At 39.4% G+C, this 24135-nt stretch overlaps 1 protein-coding gene and 1 long non-coding RNA gene across 3 annotated transcripts in view; one reads left to right on the top strand and one right to left on the bottom strand.

Annotated features, from left to right (window-relative positions):
- Positions 1 to 5524, bottom strand: part of LOC146434914 (uncharacterized) — a 74574-nt gene extending 69050 nt beyond the window's left edge. For both annotated transcript variants that reach the window (XR_014853536.1, XR_014853537.1), the window contains exon 1: positions 5177 to 5524. This is a non-coding gene — a long non-coding RNA (uncharacterized LOC146434914). The remainder of the gene's footprint in view (positions 1 to 5176) is intronic.
- A 92-nt stretch (positions 5525 to 5616) lies between these two features.
- DARS1 (aspartyl-tRNA synthetase 1) overlaps positions 5617 to 24135 on the top strand; it is a 37462-nt gene continuing 18943 nt past the window's right edge. The window contains exons 1-4 of the mRNA XM_085067123.1: positions 5617 to 5784; positions 6788 to 6845; positions 12294 to 12386; positions 17462 to 17564. Coding sequence (XP_084923249.1) covers positions 5713 to 5784; positions 6788 to 6845; positions 12294 to 12386; positions 17462 to 17564 — 326 coding nt within the window. The 5' untranslated portion in view covers positions 5617 to 5712. The remainder of the gene's footprint in view (positions 5785 to 6787; positions 6846 to 12293; positions 12387 to 17461; positions 17565 to 24135) is intronic.

Genomic DNA, 24135 nt, shown 5'->3' with positions numbered 1-24135 from the left:
GTCTTAAAAGAAATCTACTCAAAGCAGGTGCACTGAGCTGTCAGACCTTGAAATTTGTTTTGAAACCAACCACCTGTTAGTGTAATTGTGTAGCTGTTTTTCCTGGCTTATGGGATTTCAGTTCAGCTGTTGTTCTCATGCTAACGCTTATTTCCTCTAGGAATCAGTCTGTCCACTTACACCAAACTACAAACTTCTGTGTGACTGTCTTCACAGTCTGAGCCAATGGATGTATACAGAATGTCTGACGGAGCGCCCTTGATCAATAACACACTTTGTTTACAAAATAGTTCACAACTGCTGTAGGCAAATGTCTCAAAAATAGCATTTAACATCCTCTGTGACACATTTAATCATTTAGATGACTCGTCTCTGCTTCTTGTTTGTTTCAGACAGCAACAAAGAGCATTTAATGGGCAATCTCAAAGATCAGATTTAGTGTTGGTGCCTGACTCACATCTACTGATAACAGAGCACTGCTGCTGAACCAGAGTCTGAGTCAGAATTCCCATCAAAACCTTCTGTTTCTAAAGGTTTATAACTTCAACAAAAGTTGACTCTGGGTTAGAGGTTAGCAAGGATATGGAACACTTAGCTGACAAAATCTAAAAGAAAAAATCTGCCTACAAGCGAGATAAAAGTGTAAAAATTATCATCAGAAGGACAATGGCTTAAGAGGGATTTGGTAAATGAGAAATGTCATTTAAGAAAGAACAATGTCCTTGTGCTTAAGGGCCCAGCCAGAACTGCAGTCCCTTTATGCTCCACTTTGCTGTTTTCAGCACCCTTTGGACATCAGCCACCCCAGAAAAAGAACTGGACACTTGGGTGAGAACAATAGCTGAGCTGTTCCTGAAAAATCCCTTGTGCCAGCCTATCCCAATCATCTGGCAGCTCCACACTGCCCTCCAGGGAGGGCCATCATCAAAGTTACCATGTTTCCCTCAGTTTCCCTCTGTCAGGAGAGAATTCCCTGGGACTAAATACATAAAGTGAGTAAGAGAAATATGGCTGACATAAACATGAAAATGTGTGTATTTCATGACATAAAAAACAGTAAAAATAAATTATAGAGATCAAATATTCCATGTGTTCTTATTCATGCACAGATAACTGCTATCCAAATGCCTTTGCCAAGCATCATATAAAGGAAACAAGAAACAATTTATTGATAGTAATTCATTAATATATGCAGCACTGTATGTCCAATGCACACAGATATTTCATCATGTAAGACATGACTATTGGGTTTATGCATGATATGAAATGTGAGCTGTTTGCAGATATTGAAAATAATTTTGGAACACAAAAACTGTTGACAAGATATATTCTATTTAAATGTATTGCCCATCCCTGGCTGCAGAGCATGTTGTCTTGTGTTTATCAAAAGGAACACTTTCAAAATGCTTTGAGAAACTCAATTGTTATCATTGTCTTAACTTAAAAAGACTACACCTTTGTATAGAGTTCTGTCAAAAGAAATCCTGCTGCTTATCATAAGCACGTACTTCCCCAAAGTTCCTGTTTTTTTAGAAGTTTTATTAATTGCAAATGTTGTTTACTAGAGGAAAACCGTGACTGAAGCTCTAAAACAAAGAGAATAGTTGCAACTTTAATCCTTTCAATAAGCCTTTGTTTCCCATTGACTAAAAACTTCCTAAAGGAAGTAGAGCTGCGAAAATCCAGGAAGGAATTAGATTTGCCAAATTCTGTTCCTACTTGGATTTAGATGCAAAGGCTTTGTTACTCATTGTACAAATGTTTCAGCAAAAAAAGAATGATCAATTACAAAAATAAATTTTTGCCAAGGTTGAAATTATTAATAGAAGAGCTTTCCCTATCACAGAAGGCACAGAATGAACTTACATAACTTACAAAGTAAATAATATATTAACATTTTAGCTGCTGCTGCATTTTTTTCAGTGGCATGTTTTTTTCTTTTTCTTATCTAAGGCAAACTTGGATACTGGCCTGACAATCATACAAGAACCTAGATAAGCAAACAAATATGGAAAGGAAAAAATCAAAGGCAACCTCTTAATTAAATTAAGCATGCTTTGCAGCATCCAAAATAGGAGAAATCTTCAAAATCCATTTCCATGACAACAAGTAATTGCACACGGAAAAGTGTGCTATTGTGGCAATAGAGCTGAATTCCCTGAAGACCCTTCTGAGACACTACCAATTTGTTTTGTATTTTTTTCCACATGCTCTTTTTATCTCTGTACCACTTCATGGTCTCTAGGTTTTAACTTGCCAAACAAGTAGAGACCAGGTAAATATGTTCTGACTTATTCCATAGGGCAGATGTCCTTATAATTTCTTCTCCTAAAATAATTTAAATTCCTATCTCCTTCCCACCAACACAGCGCATGTTGCAACTTTTGATTTCCTGGCCAATAGTACACCAGAAGATTGAAGAATATTTGAGCCACCATTACTGTAAGATGCTATGTAAGGACAGGTAATGGAAAATGCTGATTACTTTCAGCTTCTTGTGGTTTCACTGAAAATGTTGTTTAGCATATCTAAGTAAAATCAGCTCATTATTTCAACAAATGTCCAAGGTTTGGCCAAGCTGAGTTGGAAAGGCTACATTGTTTCAGCAGCCATCAGCAACTGCTGCGGTTTAACATCACACCCCGCTACGTGTGCTGGAGGCTCCCAGCATCCTGACACAGGCTGGGCCTGAGCTTCAGCCTGAGCAGCAGCAAATGCCTCCGGATTCCTAACGAGACAAATTTATGGCTCTGCAATGGAAACGCCCACATAACATTTGTAATTTGAAACGCTTATAACTAAATCTTGGAATAGCTTTGCTTTGGGATATTACAGGTGCTAATGACTAAGTTTCAAGGATATATTGGACATAATTATTCCCAATGTCTTAAACCTTCCTCTATGATTTTCTGTCCTATAATAACACTGAAAAGTGTTTTGATAAAATCAATTTGTAACAGGAGAAAGAAGTGAAGTGAAGAGAAAAAAGAGATTTCTGCATTCCACTTTTCATCACAACAGTTGACAACCCCCTCCCTCCCTTGAAGATGGAAAAGCCAATTTTAATTTAAACTACAAACTGTTGACCAGGCCTCAGCTTGGCTTTGCAATTCACTATATGCCTGAGGGATAAATTATTTAGCATTAGCACATGGTATGTCATGTCTTGTTACTTAAGTGGAGTATGGCCTCCATCCAGCTGCACCCCCGGGGCCCCCCGATTGGCTGTGGGTGATGTCATTTCCATGTGCTAATCCTGGGCCAGGCCCCGGGGGACAGCGCTGGCCGCTCCTCTCCAGCCCCTCCGCCTCCCACCCGGGCTCGGCTCCGGCTCTGCCCGCACTTATCCCTCCCAGGTTCACCCAGGTACTGCTCCTATCGCACGGCTTTCAATAGCGGTGCACTGAAACAGAAGGTGCGGCAGATGAGCTGCATCGCCTGCATGTGGTGGTTTGTGTTCTTCACAGATTTGGAATAAATATAGTCAGATGGAGATGGGAAATAATTTTTGCTGCAGGCCCAAGCTAAGTGGAGAATTTTGAGGGGTTTATTTTACTAAATACTGAGTTATTCTTAATTTATTTTTCTATCTTCAGTGTATTACACTCTTTTGCTCAGAAAACTCATTTCTGCACAGGAAGACAAAGAGAGCTTGGACAAATGACCCGAGAGCATGAACTTTGCAAAATGCTTCTCCTGGAAGTTTGGTAATGGAATAATTAGCCACAATGCCCTTTAAATGGCCATATTTTGTTTTCAGTTAACACCCTCATTGTATTAAAAGGGTTTTTCCTTCAGAACCACCTTCAGGTTATTAGCCCCAGAGGAAATACTCATACTATTCACCACTGGAAGGCTCCCAGCGTAGAGATAAGGATTACAGGGCTGGTTTCTTTTGATTGAATTACACAGCAAAGTCGGTGAAATGCAAAGAATTACAGAGCACTGTGTCGTGCAGACGGTACCGTCTGCTCCGTGGTGAGGCACGAGATTTGCATCTGTCTGTTAGCTCAGGTTCAGGTTCAGCAGTGGTTCTACACGGCAGGTAACAAGAGACACAACTGACACATCTCTATGAGAAATCCACATGCTTTGTTACTGTTACATTAGCATTTAAGCACAGTACACAATAACTCACCATCAGAACTTCGTTTCTCGTGGTGAGGAATGAAAACTGACAGTGATTTGCCTTCTCTGTCACTGAATCTTAATTCTTTGCAACAGTGCATGAGAAGAAAGGGTTTTGTGAAAGCTGTGCGGTCTCATGGTGAAGTGATAATTCTCTGAGACAGAGGCAGAAGGGGAACTTTGCAAGGGGATTCCCATGAGAAGAGATGTTGAACCAGTGCAGGACAAAGTGCTGCAAAATAAACAACTGTAGGACAGGAAATGAAGAACTCTAATCGATACCGCAAGAGGGATTAGTTAGTCAAATGTGAAAATTCAAAACTAGAATTTAAATCAGGACCACTAACTCTTTCTCACCCTGCACAAAATAAACATTCTCTGAATCTATAGATTTGCCAGCTGCATCCAGCTTTGATTTCTGTCATTTCAAAGCTGGCACCTGCAGCCAGCCCTGGCTCAGCACTGTAGCATTGCTTCAAGCACCCAGCTGGAGGGAAACACCTGCATTTGCACTATTGCTCATACTCTCAAAACTACCAGCCCTACTTGTAGCTAACTAACAAACAGCTAATTATAAACAAGGCGATTGGGCAAGGGCTCAGAACTGCTACCAGGGTAAGCACTGGGAAGCCACGTTTGCCAACGAGATAGAAAAACGCATTTCAATTTGGCTCCACTTATTAGCTGGCCACCTCACAGTCCAACATGTTTATTTCTATGCATATAAATATCTTCAAGGAGGGTGCCAAGAGGATGGTGCCAGACTCTTTTCAGTGGTGCCCAGCAGTAGGACGAGGAGCACTGGCCATAAACTAAAAAGCCAAGTTTGATCTCAACACAAGGGAGACCTTCTTTACGTTGACGGTGGCACAGCTGAACAGCTGCCTAGGGAGGTTAAGGAGTCTCCTCTCTGGAGACATTCCAAAGCCACCTAGACACGTTCCTGTGTCCCCTGCTCCAGGTGACCCTGCCTTGGCAGGGGGATTGGACTGAGTGATCTCCAGAGGACCCTTCCAACCCTAACAATTCTATGATTCTGTGATGTTACCTCGGGCCACAGCGTGACGGGCTGTGGAGCAGGGCGAGCCAGGGCCAAACCCACCCTGCCTCAGCCCTGCCCTGCCCAGCTCCGCAGCATTCGCCTCAGCATCAGCATCACGGTTGGAGGCACTGAGACTCTCTAGGACGGTAGCAGCTCTCTGAAAGAACGGCTTCTGAGGGGAGCAGGGAGCGGCTCTGCGGGGAGGGCGGGGAAGCTGCACCGCCCTCAGCCCGCCGTGAGGGGAGCAGGGAGCGGCGGACAGTGCCCCAGCCCCGCCGGGCGGGCGGGAAAGCCGCGGGAAAGCCGGACCGCCCTCAGCCCGCCCTGAGGGCACCGCGGGGGAGCGCGCGCCGCGCTGAGGGCGGAGGGCAGCGGACAGCGCGTGCCGGGGCAGCTCTCGCGATACGCTCGGCCGGCGGCGGGCGGGGCAGGGCAGGCGCGGCGCTCTCGCGAGAAGCGGGCGCGCGGAAGCGGCGTGGAGCGTGCGGCGCTGTGCCGTGAGGGACCTGAGGGGCCGTGAGGGACGCGCCGGCCGCTGCAAGATGCCGAGCGCCGCCGGCCGCGGGCAGGGCCAGGACCGCCGCCCGGAGAGCGAGGACTCGTCGGCGGCTGATGTGGGTCTCCGCAGGGAACGCGGCGGGCGCGTTGTCGAGGCTCCCCGGGGTTGGGGGGCTGGGCCCAGGCGGGGTTTGGCCGAGCCCGGCGGCACAGCTGCCTTTGGCTTCACCCTGCCTGTCTCCCCACTCCCTCCTTCGCCGGGCCCAGCCTGGGATTCCCTGAGGAGCTGTGCCCCCAATAAACGTCTGGGCTGCCCCTCCCCAGCAGGGGCTCCTGCTGGCCTGCCAGGTGCTTCTGACTTGTACGTGAAGATCTCACAGCAGTTCTGAAAAATTGTAGGCCTGTGTTTCTTCAAGAAGAAAAAAATACTAACAGTGAGCAGCAGTTCATTTTGTTATAAAGTAATTCTTGCTGATTGTTGCATCAGCAATAATGAATTCTAAGCTGAGGGCTTCCCTAAAGTTATGAATACGCCACAATTCATCAAAAGCAGACAAGCAAAAAGACCCTTCCCAAATGAAGTGCTTAGTAGGAACTTTGGTTCATATATTGAGTAGAATAAAATAAAGAAACCAAGGGGTTTTTATTTGGAAATGCATGAGCTTAGTTGGAAAACCAGAATTGTGATATTTTTGGTGAAAATGCTACCTTCCTCTGTGCTTTACTTGGCAGATTTTGTTAATTGTCAAGCTCCGTTGTGCTGTGACAATTACACGCATTCTGCTGGATTTCTCGGTATTCCTGAATATGGGAAGGAAATATTTAATGTATCTACTTACATAGGACTTAAATTTTTTTTCAGGAGTAGGCTCTTTGTAGAGGTAATCACACCAACTTTCTGTGTAATGAGTAATGACCCTCCTGCATGGTTGCTGTTGAAATTATATTTTTCTTCTGGAGCACAATTGTCTTCTCTCCCTTGTGTACTTCATATGAGTCCAAAATACATGTTTTTTAATATAGCTAATTATTTTGTATTCCCTCAGTTAACTTTGTGATGATTTTGTTCAGGTTTTTTGTGTGTGCTTCTTTGATATATGTTTCTCACCTCCATTTTAGGATTATGCTAAGGAAAGATATGGAGTGTCATCAATGATACAATCCCAAGAGAAACCAGGTCAGTTGAAAAAAAAGTTTTTGCAAAAGAGAGGGGGCGGGAAAGAAGGAAAAAAGAAGTTATGTACTAAATCTTCAGTACTTCCTTGAGAAATCATTTACCAAAGCTTTTCATTCAAATCCCACTGGTATTCCCCGCCTTTATTGGGATACATTTGGCATTTGTGAGACACTTGCATTTGGAGTGCCATGTCCAGTTTTGGGCTCTCCAGTGCAAGGAACATTAACATTTTGGAGCCAGTCCAGTGGAGAGCTCCCAGCTCGCTCAGGGGACTGGAGCACTGGATCTGAGGGTCCTGGAGTTGTTCAGCCTGGAGAAGAGGAAGCTGTGGGGTGATCGTCTTATAGTTTAATCTACTTAATGGGAGGGTGTAGGAACAATAAAGCCAGGCTTTGAAAGTGTGTGGTAATTGGACTGGAGGTCATGGACACGAGTCAGAACAGGAAATTGAGATTAGAGGGGAGGAAAAAAAACCATGAGTGTGGTTGGATATTGGAGCTGGATTCCAGATTTAGAGGAATCTCAGTCTTTGCCTTTGCCCGGACCTTGCCTTACATAGCTTGTCAGTTTTGTGTCCGTACATCACTGCAGTAATTTTTTTCAAAATTATCAAGTGATTATTATTTACAATGTCCTGAGTCCTGAGATGTCAGGTTTTCTGTGTGTTTGGAGTAAATTCTGCTGTGGCTTGCTGCAGCAGTGCTCTCAGTCTGAGTATGATATCTGTCTGCTTATGCAGCCTTCATTTCTCCTGTATATGAGCACCAAATCCATTAATATTGGATATTAATATTTATGGGTTTTATCCCCCTCTGAATTCAAGAAATCCTAATTTCCTACTGGTGGAGAATTGGAATTCAAAAATCGTTGCAGCCTGAGAACAAGCTCCCAGGCCAAAAACCCAAGAAATATTAATCTTTGTATTAAATTCAGTGCATGAAATGGGAATGAGGGAAAGTAACAGACTGACTTCTTGTAACTTCTTCATAGTGAAATGTAAAAAAGCAACATCAGCTATGATTAGGTGATTTTTTTTTTTTTCCTTTGAATGGTTGCTTTGGTTGATTCCCTTTTAGGAAGGGAAATACAGAATGTGGGGAAGAGGAGCAGTCACAAGAGCAATCATAGTTTGAAACCAACTGAAGGGGAGCGTTATGTCAAGAGTGTAATGGGACAAGAAAATCAGTAGAGACTCTATTAGCAGTCATTGTTGAATAATATAAATTTTAGCTGCCAGAGAAAGGGAACTGGAGTTGAAATCACATTGGAAGCAGCCTGACCTGCTGTGTTTCCTCTCCCAGATTCGCACCCCAGAGCAAATAACTATGTAGGGGACCCAAGCTGGCAGATTGAGATGGTGGATCAAGTCCTCCTTTCAGAGAGAAATGCCAACTGCCTCACATTCAAAAGAAACACTCAAAAGTACTGTGGAGAAAAAACAGTAGATTGAGAAGGAAAAGCTACACGAAATTATATGAAAAATGCTGAATACTGTATTTAGTTGTGTTGTCCCCTTGACTCTTGATCCTCGTTTTAAAAAAAAAAGTTCAGACAGTGTATGGACAGCATTGAGTGGGTTTTCCTTTTGGCTTAAAGTACAGTCTACAACACTTCTGCTCTTGTGTAGTTTTAGAAAATAGTTATCCAGAACACCAGAATTAGGTAATAATAAAGAACAAAATGCGTATAATAAAAAAGTTGAAGATCAGCCTAGTCCCTTCCTTGAGGCTAAAGCACTTTTATTTACAGATTCAGTAGTTCCTGCCAGGGAGCTCTTGCCAGAGGGCTCATGGGAGAGTGAGATCAGCATTGTCATCAGTAGCTCCCCAAAGTGTTCTGCTTGCTTTGGGTGTCTCGGAGGAGCTGCTGCTTGGGACAGGGGTTGGGGGGGAAGCACAAATAGGAGTGTTCCCATCTATCTGAAGTGTCTTAATTTTATTTCTGAAGTCTGGGTGGGTACCTGCCATTTCTAAGTCACAGTGAGCAGCTGTGGTCTGAGGTGTGCAGCCCACACAGCCTCTGGTGACCAGAGCCATCAGACAGCACAGCACAGCACCGGGTGGGAGCTGCAGCAGTGGTGCTGTTTGGCTCACTCGAGGAGCTGCACTGTCCTGGGGACACTGGCTGGACATGGAAACTCACACAGCTTACAGTGACCAGAACAAATTACTATTCCTTTCCAAGGAATAAACTGATTGACCTTTTGCCTTGCTGATAGATTCTTGCTCCTCTGCTGGCAAATTATAACTCTTTTCACAGGTTCAAAACTTTGTTTCTCCACCCTGCTCTGCTGAGCTCACACACACCTGTGCCTTCTTTCTTGGCCCACTTAAGTCTTTCTTCTGCTTATGTTGGCCACCCTGGCTATCTGATGTGCTTGCTTCCTGTCATGTCAGGCCTTTAAGTTCTTCCTGCCTGCTTGAGGCTATGATTGCTAGTAAAACTCCATTTTTTGCCATTCCTTTTTTCTCCCTTCAGTCACATTATCTCATCTTCCCTCCCTGGAAGCTGCTTTCTTCTAATACTGCTTTTGATTTTCAGGTTTATATGTGAAACTTGCCTTCTCTTTTTCAAATTTTTCCACTACTGTAAAGATCCTGGCACTTCACAGAGACAGCAGAAATGCTGATCACAGTGTTCAAAATTCCATGATGAAAGATAAATTATCTTAGTAAACAAGCTGATGTGACAGGCAGGGAGTAGGGTGTGGAGGTGAGAAAGTGTTGTTTTATGTATCCCACACAGCTTTTTGGACTTTTATCCTCTCCTCCTATGTTTAGAAGAGGTTAGAGTTCTGAGAGAAAAATAAGGATATTTCGTGTGTTGGAAAGAAGAGGCTGGGCTATACATTAAGGAAAAAAAATAAAACTTCTGTATAAACGTGACTCAAAAATGGCAGTAAAGGTGAGATACACTTCTGGCCTCAGTTCAGTATTCATGCTAATTTTAGACTTATGGAGTGTTGTGTTTGAACTTTGTTTAAAATCTTTGTTCCCTTGTCTTCAACTTAGCACTGTTTAAAACATCTTTTATTTTTGCACTTGATTGTCTAGACATGTTTATTGGCAAGAGGGCAGAAAATATAGGTACAGCTTGCATTTGTGAAAGAACAAGTAGATGATAGTCTGAAGAGTGTTGGAAGTACCTTAAAGGTGAGAGCAAGAAGCTTCATTTTTATGATGGAAGAGAGAAAAATTATCTGAAAGGGATTCAGGTGAAACACTACTCAGGAGTGCAGAGGGAAGATACAGTCTGTTGGTTTGACAAGAGGAAATGAGTGACAAGGACAAATGATTGCTTACACAAACAAATATGGGGATCATCATGAACTACTGGCATTTTAGAAATTGGCGGGAAGGAAGACAGATTTGGGAAGTGTGGGAGGAGGGAAACAAAGTGGCAAAGTTTCAGCTCATTTCACTAGAGCACATTGACAGGAGCAGAGGCAATGGGCACAACCAGGAACACAGGAGTCTCCCTCTGAACAGCAGGAAACTTTTTTTTTTTACTGTGAGGGTGAGCAAGGATTGGTAGTGGTTGCCCAGGAAGAGTTTCCCCTCTTGGAAATATTGAAAAACCATCAGAACATGATCTTGGACAGCTGGCTCTATGTCACCCTGCTTGTGCATGGCATTGGGTGGGATGACATCCAGAGGCCTCTTGCAACCTCAGCCATGCTGTGATTCTGTAATCTGCTGTTGGACAAAAGGGCTTTATGATGTCTCCTTGTGGATATTGTTTATTATTCTTTTTATGAAATGTGAAATTGTTTTAATAATTAATACTGTATAACAATTTTTGTGTTAAATGTGTCTTGTTTACTGTTGGGAAAACATGAAGCATTTGGAATCCAAAAAACTTTTAACAATAATTTTTTAATGGAGATGGTTCCTGAAACACTAAGGACCCATAGAAAGTGTAACACCTCATCCTATCTTTATGCTTATGCCTAGAAAATGTTACACATTTGTAGCAATACAGTTTCAAGTTCTCTGAGGTAGTTTTAACTGTCTGAATTTCAAACTATTCGAAATACTAAGGGTTGTGGGTTGTGATGGTTGCATGTTTCCTATAGTACTACACTGTTAAAATTTGAATATCAGAAGTTGCTGGCAAATGATAACATCTTTATTCCACTTTCTCCCTTCCCCTGCACATGCACACACACACACACACACTTTATGAATATTTTTGAGTCAATTCCCTATCTCATTTTTCTGTGCTCTTCCATTCTGTTCTGGATTTGGTGTATGTCTGTAAAGAAGGAACTGTACTGCCCTGAGAATAAGCTAATAAAAGTTTTCAATCCCCTGAAATTCCCAGTGCAGAATACTAGGTTTGCGCGGCAAGCTGTGACTGGTATTCAGAGACAGAAGGAAGGAGTCCAGAACAGCAGATGGTAACCTGGGGTGGGCAAAAGGCTTTTTTTTTTCCCAAAACTTTGGAAAAGTTCTGTCAGGAAAAGCCTATAGTGGAAGTGTCTAGCAAATTTGATGCTATTTTGAAATGAGGGAGAAGTCTGTGAGAGAAGAATCATGCAAGGAATAGTGGCATGCACCCAGCATATTGCAGTTCATAATGGTTGTATACTAAAGTAGTCCTGATTTATTAAAAAATGTTTTCCTTGGGTTTTTTCCTTAACTATCCAAAATCTGTCTTTTCCAAGCCATGCATTCCTGTTGTTATTTAGCTTTCGTAGCTACATTGGATTTAAAGGGTTCTTTCTGATCAATCCTGGCTCTGACATGATAGTAGTGCTTGATCAGGTTGTCAAACAGATTCTAATTAAAAAAATGTTACTGATTTTACACAGTAATACTCCTTTTGCTCCAAAATGCAGTTGCTTTAATAAAAATAAAACTTCTAAAATTTATAATGCACATTTATATGTGGTTTCTTTCTGTCCTTTGTTTTGAATGATAATTATTTTACAGTTCTGTTCATCCTACTTACATAGGGTAGATACAGAGATTGGTCATGTCACCTCTAAGCCTTTGTTTTGCTGAGTTCAACAAAGCAAAACAACTTCCACCCTGCATGGTCTAGCAGGGCAGACATCCCTTAGGTAGCAGAAATTCAGACTAATAAGTGCAGGTAATACAGTGAAGTCCTATCAAAACCAGTGCAGTCATGCTGGGCTCTGCCATCCGTGAACTACAGTGAGTCTTGCTGTTGGTAAAGTGCAGTTTGACCCTGCTATATAAATGAAAAGTAAGCTTGAACCAATTTAAAGCTACTTGTTCAAGTACAAGTCATTAAGAAAGGAAATGGGATCTTGTGTGTTTTCCATATAGTAATTATGCTGTAGATACAAAAAACAACGTTTTGGATTTGTTATCAAGTTTATCAATAGCAGTGATAAAAAGTGTTTTTGGAGTTTAAAGTGAAGAAAGTTTTGCTTCAAAAAAAACAAACCTGTTTTAAAATGTGTTTTTTTCTGTCATTCAGATAGAGTTTTGGTTCGCATAAGAGACTTGACGGTGGAGAAGGCTGATGAAGAGGTTTGGGTTCGTGGCAGAATTCACACCAGCAGAGCTAAAGGTTAGAGGTCCCCAGGGTTTTTTGTTTTATTTCCTCATCTTATTAGTATAACCTGAATGTTTATTTTGGTTTCATGTCCTGTTACTTATGTCTTACATTCAAGAAAACTTTGCCACCTGGTTACTCAGGGTTGCCTCAGTGTTACTTTGACTGATTATTTTCTCTTTTTCCACCTTTTCCCAAGAGGGAAAAGAAGATTTTGTATTTAGCTGTGTGGAAATCAGGTAATACTATTACATTGTAGTAAAAACGAATTTTTGTTTTACTGTACTGCTAAATAACATATGGACAGTCATAAATAATAGTAAATAAAAAATGTAATTATTCTCCTTAGAGTGTTAATAGTTATGAGATAAACCAATTCTAAGCTTCTGCAATAAAAGTTCCTTCTGTTATAAATGTATCACTTGTCAGACAGGTCATATATATTCTACTGCATGTGAATATTTTCACCACACTTATTCTTTGACAGGAAACAAAAATCTGTGTTAAAATTTGACAATTATTACTTTTGATTACCAGTATCTAATTATATCAATTTAAACTACAAATGAGAGGCATCATCTTTCTTTAGCAAGACAAAGAGAAAATCCTTTCATGGGTTCTCAGCAGTGTGGGCTGTCACACTTGGCTGTCTGACAGCCATGTTTCTTCCCTGGAATCAGAAGTCTCCAGAGGGCTGGAGACCAGGTTGCCATATGCAAACTTCAATAGGCTTTGGCCTTTGCAGTTGACATCAGATGCTGACAACTGTTGTACTGGTTTCAGTTATGTTTGGCAGCTCTGTAGATATAAATAACTTGGTTTCCAAGAATTGAAATAAAAAAAGCATGAAGAAATTATCTTTACAAGTGAAACTTAACAGTAGCGTTAAAATTGGGAATGATGCAAATTAGGGGCAAAAATCCAGTACAGAATATCATCAAAGATACCAGATTCATTTATCTTTTTGAGTATTTATTTTCTTTAAAAATGAGTACTCCTAATGAGTAGTGTCTATGCTGCCTATTAACGGCAGTCAGTTAAAATAAGGAGCTGCATGTAAATATATACATATAATGCACATTTTAATTTGTATTAGAATCTTTAAACTTAAGGAGTCCTCTGTGATTTCCTCAGTAGTTTGGTAATGGAAATGGAGATCTCTCAATTATTTAGAGAAATTGTTGACTCTAAAAGTTATGAAAGCCTTGGTCATTAGAACATAAAGTTGTTCAGACAGAAGACACTCCATCTGATGTAGATGTTACTGTTGTTACTATCAGTATACAAATGAGAGTATCCTTATGGCTTTTCTTTTGCAATTATAGGAAGAATTCAGGCTATTAACAGAATACAGGATACTAGAGGCAGGTGTCTATGCAGACCTTGAAAGCAGTGTAAAATTCAATGGTTGTTGATTGTTGTCTCTGTATTGCATTGGTATATGGTATCTTGCATGATAAATGCATTTACTTCAAACACAGTAACATGTCTGTAACATGGCAGTATTAATTTAAAAGAAGCTGTTCTCATCCTTCACCTTTGACCTCAGTAAAGACTATTGTTTTTGTTGAAACAGTACTGCTTATTTTCAAAACTCTTTAACCTTAGGAGTGAAAGCAAGGAGTTGATCATGAGCATGAATGTCCTGAATTTATTGATGGTGTCTCTTGTTCCTTCTTGGTGTGACAACTCAGAACAATTCTGACATTCAGGGAGTGCTGCTAGGGAATGCCATATGCTTGTTTACTTAAGCTTTGGGGAAAGAATCTTACAAGAAAAGCAAATGTTTAAGAGTAAAAAGTAATATTAGCCTTTCCCACACACAACATGGCACTGTTCCTACCAACGTGGAAAGGAAAGCCTTGCAGGAAACAGGAAAATCTTTCACAAAAACAAGCTTTAGTTTTTCTCAGAAACTTTAGTTTGACTCCTAAATAACCAACATAGCCTTTATTTAACCCTGGCTGGTTCTGACCAATAAACCAAAAAAAAATTAATGGAAACAACTGCAGATTCCAGCTGTCTTGTATAGCAAGTCACTCCTGGGGTCTGATGGAAATTAACTGAAGGATGTGTAAAGAATGGGGTGTTGGGAATTTCTGTGGGTTGTGCTAAATTAAAGTGCACAGGGCCCTGTGGTTTGTATCATAGATTGGATAAATGTTATTTCTGGCCTTATTTGAAAGCCAGACTAATCTACTGATCACATTTATCATTGAAAAGCCCTTGGGAAATTGGTCTGGGTTTGGCCAGACAGCTGGGACTTGTGCAGTATGTTGGACATGAGCTAGATTTTGGGTTATGAATGCAAAGATCTATGAAACATCTGAAAATACGAACTCCACCAAGAGCAATTTAAATACTGGGCCATATTTTATAATAAGCTGTGTGAAATGTTCTCTTTGCTGGCAAATATATGTAACCATCACTGTGTTAATAGGACCAAAATTTTTTACTCTTTATACACATTACTTCCTTACATCCTTTTCTTTCATAAGGTGTGATTTGGTACTTTTATCCAAGACAGACAGTGGGTTACTGGTTGGTCTATGTGCAGAATTTTTTTTATGTGTTGATCTATGTCCAGAATTTTGATGGAATTCTGCTTTTGGTGTCTTCTCTTAATTGTTCAGTGCCTAAACCTTCTGTGCATTATACCGTGTTAGATAATGTTTTAACGAGATGACATTTGAAACTTTTCATCTTTTTAGGCATTCTTGTGGGACATGGTATTGTTTTTTTTTTAATAGAAACTTAGAGTAGTTTACTGTTGAATGTAGTATATGTTGTCCTATACTTTTCACGTAAATACCCTGTAAGTATTTTGAAACACATGGAGAACATCCCATAATCCAAATTCTTTCTCACTCAAATGCTTCCTTTTCCCCATCTTTTGATCTGGAAAGGCTTCTAAGCATGAGCTAGATTTGATTATGGCTGGTCTTTTTGATACTTTATTTTGAATGCCTTCGGCTCTCTCAGGAAAAGTTCTCTTCCCTCTTTTAATCTTTGTAACTGTGATATTTAACCAGTCCTATGAGTGAGGTCCATTTGATCACTTATCTTCTGTGTGATTAGAAGTGGTTGTGGCCTGCAAAACATCCTCTTTCTTCATGAAAACAGCTACTGTTACTCATGGCAAACACATTTGAGTCCTTTTGTAATGCAGATATTGATCAGACTTCCAGTGTTCGGGATTAAGTACAACCATCAGACTTTTGGATGAGGATCTGAGCAAGCTGGTCTTGGAGAAGATGTCCCTGCTCATTGCAGGGGGGCTAGACTGGATGGCCTTTAAATGTCTCTTCCAACCCAAACCATTCTGTGATAGCAGATCCCTTCATTATTTCACTACCTTATAGTTGATTGACATCGTAGCTGTCTTCAGCTGAGCATTTTTTGTTTGAACACCTAGTACATCATTGCTGGAACTTTGATCATATTTTGCTAAATTGTTTGTGAATAAAATTGTGGAGACAAATGCTGTCTCCTGGGAAATACTGTATCCAACCATGCTGTAACAAAAACTGAGATGTCAGAGATGTGAGATATGACTCTCTTATCTAAAGAAACTTAGCGTATCATGTCCTGTGGAAAAATTGTACTTTGCTTGTTGACTTGCTGGATCTGAAACACAGCCTGTATTTTTCTGTTTTAAATCTCTTTAATGTTTGCCTGCAAGAAATACATGCATCTGTACCATATTGGATATTGCAGCCTCTGGAGTATGGAAATAGTTGTATCTGTTTTCTGAAAATACATAATTAATTTTGTTGCATTTTTGTTTGTCGTAGAACAAGATTAGTTATTTCCAATAATTACAACTAATACTTAATATTTTGTAGTTGTTTTTATGTTTGCTTTTGTTTCCATGAGATTGTGTGTCAAGAGTTCTGCATTTGGCTTCTGATACTGCTTAAATTACCTGTAGCTGTGTGTCAGGAATAGTAATCTGCATATTTACAGATGAAAAGTGCAACTGGCTCTTTAGTGTTAGTTTTCAAGTTAGGTATATGTTGGTTTATTGAGTTAAAGTCAACAGCAACAGGGAAGTAGCTGTCTATAGCAGAATTTCTGGCTGTTTCCTATTCTCACCATTTCAATGGAAATGTTACAATGTTCTGAGTCAGAACTTGGAGTTAAAGTGACAGTGATGCATTTATCAGATACCGGTACAACAGTGAAATTTTTGTTGTTAATTTCTCTCTCTAGGAAGAAGCATTCAAAACCACCATATTTCGTTAAAGCTAAGCTAAGGAATAAATTATTATTAGACATGTGAGAAAAAGTATGAAATGCTTGTAACTGTCAGCTAAACAGATTAGAAAGAACTTTGTTGACATAGAAATACCCATTTTAAAAGTCAACAAAATGCCCTATGTTCTTTGTACATTATTATTAATTCCTATTAACTTCTTTTTCCCTAAGCTGTTCATGAATAAATTGCTCTTACAGGAATTTTTAATTGGGTCTTTTAGGTTCTTGTCATTCACTAGAATCAATACTCCTTTTGTTCCCCTTCATTCTGAATGTGTGGTGTATTATAGAATGAACATTGTTGGTTTAATCCTTGTGGTGCAAAATCAAGCCTATTTCTCTCAGAGCAGCTTTGTAAAGTGAGCTCTACAGCTTTGATTTGAGAAGATGAGAAAAAACTTCTTTAAAAATAATTTAGACTTGAAGTAGTTGTGAGCAAAGAAACAAGGAAAAGTATGATATATTTCTTGCAGTTGAAAAAGTTACTTTAAAAGTTACGATTTGTTGTTTTTCTTTTGTCTAAATATTATTTATCTTGGAAGCTTACTGTTATTTTTAGAAAATGCCCATTCATATGGTTATAGATGTAAGACACAATTATTTAATTTATCTCAGTGTTTGTGTATGTTTGTGTGTGTGTGCATGTACAGCTGAGGAGTTTGAAGCAGCTTTTTGGAGGGGTGGCAACGATGAATGGGAGAGAGAGAGAGACACACACACTCACACTCTCAAAAGCTCAGTTTATGTTTAAGTAGTAAAGAATTTTTTCTCATTCACAAAGACCTCGAGTAACTTGTCCTTAATACACCTGTGTTGTTTCTCTTTGTATTCAGGGAAGCAGTGTTTCTTAGTCCTGCGTCAGCAGCAGTTTAATATCCAGGCTCTTGTGGCTGTGGGACAGCATGCAAGCAAGCAGATGGTAAAGTTTGCTGCCAAGTAAGTAAGCAATTATATCCTGTTGTCAGAGTAAACAATGGTGGGAACCAGGACTCCCAGGGGTTGGGACCATTTTCACACATTAACATCAATGCTTCGTTTGTTTTAAAATGTAGTTATTTAAATTGTCAGCTCTCTATTGCGTTGAATACATTATACTGACAAAAGATAAAATAGAGAACAGGCTTGAAATTCATTCTGAAGTGCTGAAGCAGCATTCTCTCGCCACAGACAACCTACATTTTCTTCCAAGCTGGCTAACAAAAAGTCTGGCAAGCTGAGCTTAATGGGACACTTCATTTGGTGTGTGGTGGTGCTGTGTGTCTGCACATGTTCAGGGTTTATCTTTTACCAGACATGCAGTGTAGTGATATATTTTATACTTAGAACTGATGTGAAGAAGTCCCATATTGCAAGTGGCTTACTGAGTTGAAGAAATTAAAAGTAGCTTCCATGCACTGGGTTAGTCTTATCTACACCTTATTTTTGGTGCTAGAATGTTTAATGAGGGATATAAATTTAATTTTTTAAAAATTTGGCAGGGATAATAGTCAGACCTGCCAACTGGAAAAGTGTTTGTTGCAGCAATTTGAATTCAGTTATTTGATTTGTTTTGTTCCTAAAGATAAAAAATTACCTTTCCCTTCTGCTTGCCTCAAGATTGTGCTTTCAGGTTGTCCTGTAATAAATTTGCTTGTGTGACAAATGTGCTTTATAGTAGAGCTTTTAATCATGTGTATCTACTTGTTCACAAATAGAAATGTGGATCAATTCTGTGCAGTTTATTGGGTGCAGAATATGTTTAACGTGTGGCTCTTGAGTTGCTTCTGTGTGGTTCTTGGCACTACTCTCATGCCTGGGAAGGGAGCCCCACTAATTAGCTGCAAAAGTGCTACAGCCTTCAACCTTCAATATGTCAGGGAGGGGAAGGATTCATTATAGTAGAGACTTCCAGAAGCCAAGTTAAGAAAGTTGGGATAATGCTTCTGCTGATGGGGGTTCAAGGCAATGGGAAAACAGAACCAGCAGTGTTTGTTGTTTGGCGGTGCTCAGTGCTGGCAGTGCCAATGTGAAACATGCTGTTTACAGGTGTTTATGAGCCAAAGTGAAGTGTTCTGTTTCTTCATTAAATGATTTGTTCTCTCCAGTGCTTGGAATCTTTGAAAAGAATTAAGTGTATAATGTACTTGTTCCCTAATTCATCTCTCTCTAAACTCCCAACAGTCTGCCTGTACTCCCTCGAGAAACTTGAGCGACAGAACAGTGGAACAACTCCTAGAGTTGTGATGCACAATCTTCTATTCTCCAGTTCTCTCCAATATCTCTCTTTTTCAGTTCTCTTTGTGGTTCTTTCCTCCACAAGCTGAATTTCTTACACTTTATGATTGGTAGATCTTAGTGGTTAGGAGCTCATGAGAGGGAAGTTGGTCTTTACCCTTTTTCCATATGCTGACTGCCACTTATAAACCTCTGTGATGGTTTTTTGTGGTTCGCTGATTTTTTTTTTTAACTCAGTTAGTTTTCTGCCAGATTAGTGATTTAAATTAGGTCATAGAGGTCCAGATCTAACAAGGAATGGTACATGTTAGAAGAGGGTATCTGGAAAGAGTAGAGGGTGAAGCTCTTTTCTCTTCTGGCAGCAGTGAGCTGTTAAATAAGGCAGAGCCTCATCCTTAGGTTCCTACCAACATCCTGTCAATCTCCCCTCTTTTCATGATGAGACAGACCTGAATTCCTCAGGGTAGCCAGACTGATTATGTTTTTATTGTGTTTTGACTTTTCATTCTGCTCCTTTTTTGGTATAGCATTTGCTAGCTGAATCCTGGTACTTCAGCCTCCCTTACTTTATAGCATTCATGTTTTCCTCATTATTTGTGCTTCTGAAATGCTTACATGCTCATCATTATGTTCTTTGAGTGGTGCAACTTTTTCAGTTACAACCTTCTGGATTTTCTGTTGGGGGTTTGCTTTTGGTGTTTTTAACACCATTAGTGCAGTCATCTTCTCAGGATTCCTTCCCACCAACAAATTCCCACCAACCTATTTTATTAATATCCTGCCATGCTCTCACTTTTTCCAGCATTTCAACTCCCACAATTCTGTCTGATGTTGCTGTTGCAGCTTCCTCTTGTCCTTCAGAGGCTGCTGCTGTTCCCTGACTGCAGTGCACGTGGGGTCACTGTGTCAGCAGCACCTGAAGCAGAGCCCCAGTACGTGCTTGTCCTCAGTCACTTCCCTGCCAGCTTTCACCTGCTCTGCAATGATCCCATTATTTCTAGCAGATGAGGCTGGGCTTAGATGTCTAAAAATAACTATCCTGTTTCCCTGCCTTTCTCAGTGTCTTTTTTTATCATCTCATTTCCTACACGTTAAATGAGGAAATACACATTTATTGAAGAAAACGTTTAACTTAAATTAAATTTTTTAATGTTTTCACTGATAGTACATAAACCATATTTTCCATGTGCTATTTTCTCATATTTTCATACTGTGTCCACAACTTTCTTTAAAATAGTTTGTGAAATTCTGGATCTTGAATTTTTAATGAGAGTTGATTAAATAATGGGCATTTTTGGTACAAATTTTCATAAATGATAAACAAACTAGTTCCTCTTTTGAATATTGGCACATGAAAACCAAGAACTTTCATAATGTTCTGTGGTCAGCAACATTCATATAGTAATTACCTCTATTATCATTACAATGTGAGCTCTTTTTAGTGAAAGATACTTTATAGTGGCTTAATTGAGGCTTAATTTCTGTGAGTTTGCCATGGAAGGTTTCTAGTTGAACTTGCAAAACAAACATAGCACAGAGCCAGCTGAGAAACTGGATTAGCAGCTGTGGAATTGTTCTTATGTCTTTTATCAGGAAAAAACCAATTCAGCTTGGTCCTGCAAGGGACACTGTGTAAGAGAAAAAGTTAATTGTCTCTTTTAGACAGCAGAGGTTCCATGTGGTGCAGTTAGTAGTTTATCAACCTGCTTTTTTTTCCATCTAGCATTGGGTGTGACTGGTTTTGGTTTTCTTTCTCTTTTTCTATCTCAGCATTTCCCGCCACCCCACTGCCAGAGCCACGTGAGATGATAGAGCAGTTAATTGGGAGAAATCGTTAACAGATTCTAATTTAGCTGCTCAAAAAAATTGCCCTTGCACAGGAAGTAACTTGATGGCTCTTTGTAGTAGGCTAGAGTGTAAAAATACAGGAAAAAGATTAAAAATGGAGGGGGGGAAAGAAGAGGTAAACTTGTATGAAAATAATTCACAATGTAGAAAAATATATGTTTAGCTAGATAAATTTGTAATGCCAGGAAGACTGCTGGATATTGCAGAATATTTTCTTTATCCATTTCTGTTTAATTTTTATATCGGAGGACTGGAAGAAAATGTCAAGTTGCAGCTAGGTTTGCTGGTGAAACAGCAATTGGGCTGGTAAATAATGACTCAGGAGTGTGTAGTACCCAGGGTTCCTTTAGAATAATCACATCAATGCTCTTCAGTGTGAATTTGTACCTTTGGGATCATCAGGTCAGTTTTTGTGTGTGTTAAGGATTAATAAGGAGAAAAGTAGAGAGAGAAATGTGAGATTGTGATAGATAACTGACTTGACAGGAGCCCATGCAGTTCTCTTACCTATTATGCTAGGAATCCCTTGAGTTTTTGAAAAGAGGAATAAAATGCCCTTAATGTAATATGTGCCTGTTATTAGGCATTTCTGGAATATTTTGTCCACTTTTGTTGTCTTTGTGTCTGAATATATGTCATGCTGGAAAATGTTGATGGTGAAGTTGCAAGAGGAAATGATACATGGCCAGGCAAATCTGCCTCCTGTGAGACTAAGGAAATCTGTGTTCTATCCTAGAGAAATTAGTGAGTGATTTAAATCCCAGTCTGATGGTGCCTGTGCAAGAAGATTTTCTGCCAGTGGGGCATTCTTTACATTGCAGATACAAAGGTAGGACAGGATGCAATGACCAGAGGATGAAGTTAGGGGAATTTAGAAGGGAAATAAAGAGTAGTTTTTTCAGTGAAAATCATTAGCGATGCATTGTGGATTTTGTTACTTAAAATCTTTATAAGCAGATTGGCATCTTTTTTCCCCAGACGATATCTCCATTTAAGCAAGTTTTAGAATGTTTGTATAGGAAACTGATCATTATATTTTTGGAATGAAGAGAATAAGAATAGATGTTTGCCTAGCCTTCTTATGTACAATGTCAGTTAATTTCTTTTCAAGTGGCTTCATGGATACTTGCAATATTTGTGCAGACAGGGATACAATTGCTCTAACCAAGTACAAAATGTTTATACTCTTAACTACTTACAAAATACACTCATTTTTTGGAAGTAAACCATTGCCTTCACTTTCACTGGCATTCAGATAAAGGATCATTGATTATTAAAATTATTTAATATTTTTAATTTAATAATGTATTACTATAATTTGTGCAGTCTGCTTACAGAAAGGTGTTGAAGAAAAAAACAAGAAAATGCCAGAATAAGTATAAATGCTTTAGAAGAAGTAAAACATCTTTTATTTAAAGTCTATAAATAAGCAAGTTTCGTTCTATTCTTCAGACTTTTGACCAAGAAAGTGTTGATTGTGATTCACTTTGGGAGGCCAGCATAGGGTTCAGCTTGCAACATGAAGCTGTTGATGAAAGATGTTGTCATAAAAACTGCAAGAATGCAATCCTGTGGTTAAAAGAGAAAGTCTTGGCTAATAGACATGCAGCTAATTAAGAGGGACATAAGGCATCTAGTGGACACTTCAGTAATTATAATCTTGATTTTTTGGAACGTTACATATAAAGTAGTTTGGTATACAGAGAATTTTTTTGTTGTAGGACTTCATGAATCTATACAATAAAATAGTTTCTTTTTGAATTAAACAATGTAAAGATGTCATTTGTCTTTTCTTAATGTCTCATGCATCCTAATTTAGTTTCTAGTCCCTGGTAATATTAATTACAGGTATAAATGTTGTTGTCCTTAATGGAAATGGTGGTATTTTGGCATGTTTTTCTGCTACTTGTTCACTTTTTTGTGGTGTTTGGGGGTTTTTTGTTACCCAGGGGAATTTTATCAAAAATCACCCAGATGATTTATTCCTGCTGCTGTGGAGAATGCTTTGCTGTAGTTACTGGCATTTCGTGAAAACATCTTCTTCTTGTTGTAACTTGAACTGAAAATGCCATTTCAGTAACATCCTTGGAATTACCTGTTGGGATCAAAGCAGCACCTTGCAGGTTTCTGTAGTTTACATTTGATGCAGAGTTAGGGACTTCAGACACTTCCAGCTCTGGGTCTTGCTGAGCATGGTTCAAACAGAACTCAAAACACAAGCTTTTATTTCCATACCAGATTAAATGTGGAGCTTGAATGAGCAAAAGCACATTTTTTAATTATCAACTGAAGGTTTAGAGGAGATGATGGATGTTTACAAATGCAAAGATGGTCACATGAAGTAGGAGCCTTCCTAGCACTTTTGTGTGCTCAGGCAATTACTTGCACATTTGGTTACAGGGACCTACACATTTAGGAACTCAGTTGAAACACATCTTAAAATTACAGCAAATCTAATGACTGAGGAACGTTACAGTTTTGAATATGTTCCAGATCAAGAAACATGTTTTAATTGCAACTCCAGTGTAGAGATAGAGAGAAAGCTCATTTTATTATATGTGCAAAGTTTTGAAGTTATTATGCAAGTTTGCAAAGCAATATTGCAGTTGCAGTGATGTAAAAGTCAGTTTCTTCCTGTATTTTTAACCTGATACCATTTTGCATCTATTGAATTCCTTGCATGTTCTGATCAGAGCTCTGTACAGACTTCACAAACAGTTCTCGTCCATGGGATCACTAATCTAACTATGAATCCATCATACAACACATTTATGTCTAACTATTATTTTCTTTTTCACAACACAAAAAAATTCCTTCAATAAGTTAACATTATTTGCCATTATTAGTGAGAGGGCTTTTATTCAGCAGATTAGAAACTGGTATTTTCAGTGAAGACACTGCTATTCATGTCATTAATGGTGTTTTCTGGACATTTGCCAAAATGTTGACATGGAAAAGGAAGCAGGAAAAACAGATAGAGAAGAACTGTTTAGGGAAAAAATGTTCACATAAGAGTAAAACTATAATTCTTTTAAAGATTCACTCATTTGAAAAGCAAAGGGAATTTATAGTTACACTTAATGCTGGTTTAGCATCATGTATTCTCATATATGATCACATTCTCTTGCATCCAAAGTTCTGTATGGGTGCCACAGTCTTTTTAAGGAGTTTTAAACAGAATCGTTCATAAGAGAATGTATTTGGAAGCACTCAGTGTCATTTCAATTATGCTTTCTCAAATTTGTTGCCTCTGCTAAAATAATGGAGATGGAGGCTCACCCATAACTAAATGGATTCTTGTTAAAAGCCTGCTCTCAGCCTCTGCTTTGTACAAATTTAGTCATGATTTGAGCAACTGTAGCTCTTTTAAAGTGTAAATGTACCAGAAGAACACACTGTTCACAAATCTAATGCAGTATGTGGAATTACCTAATGGTTAAGCAAG

Source organism: Lichenostomus cassidix, chromosome 7 (assembly GCF_008360975.1).
Source record: "Lichenostomus cassidix isolate B80296 chromosome 7, HeHo_3.0, whole genome shotgun sequence".
NCBI classification, from domain to species: Eukaryota; Metazoa; Chordata; class Aves; order Passeriformes; family Meliphagidae; genus Lichenostomus; species Lichenostomus cassidix.
This window is presented reverse-complemented; position numbering and strand designations above follow the sequence as displayed.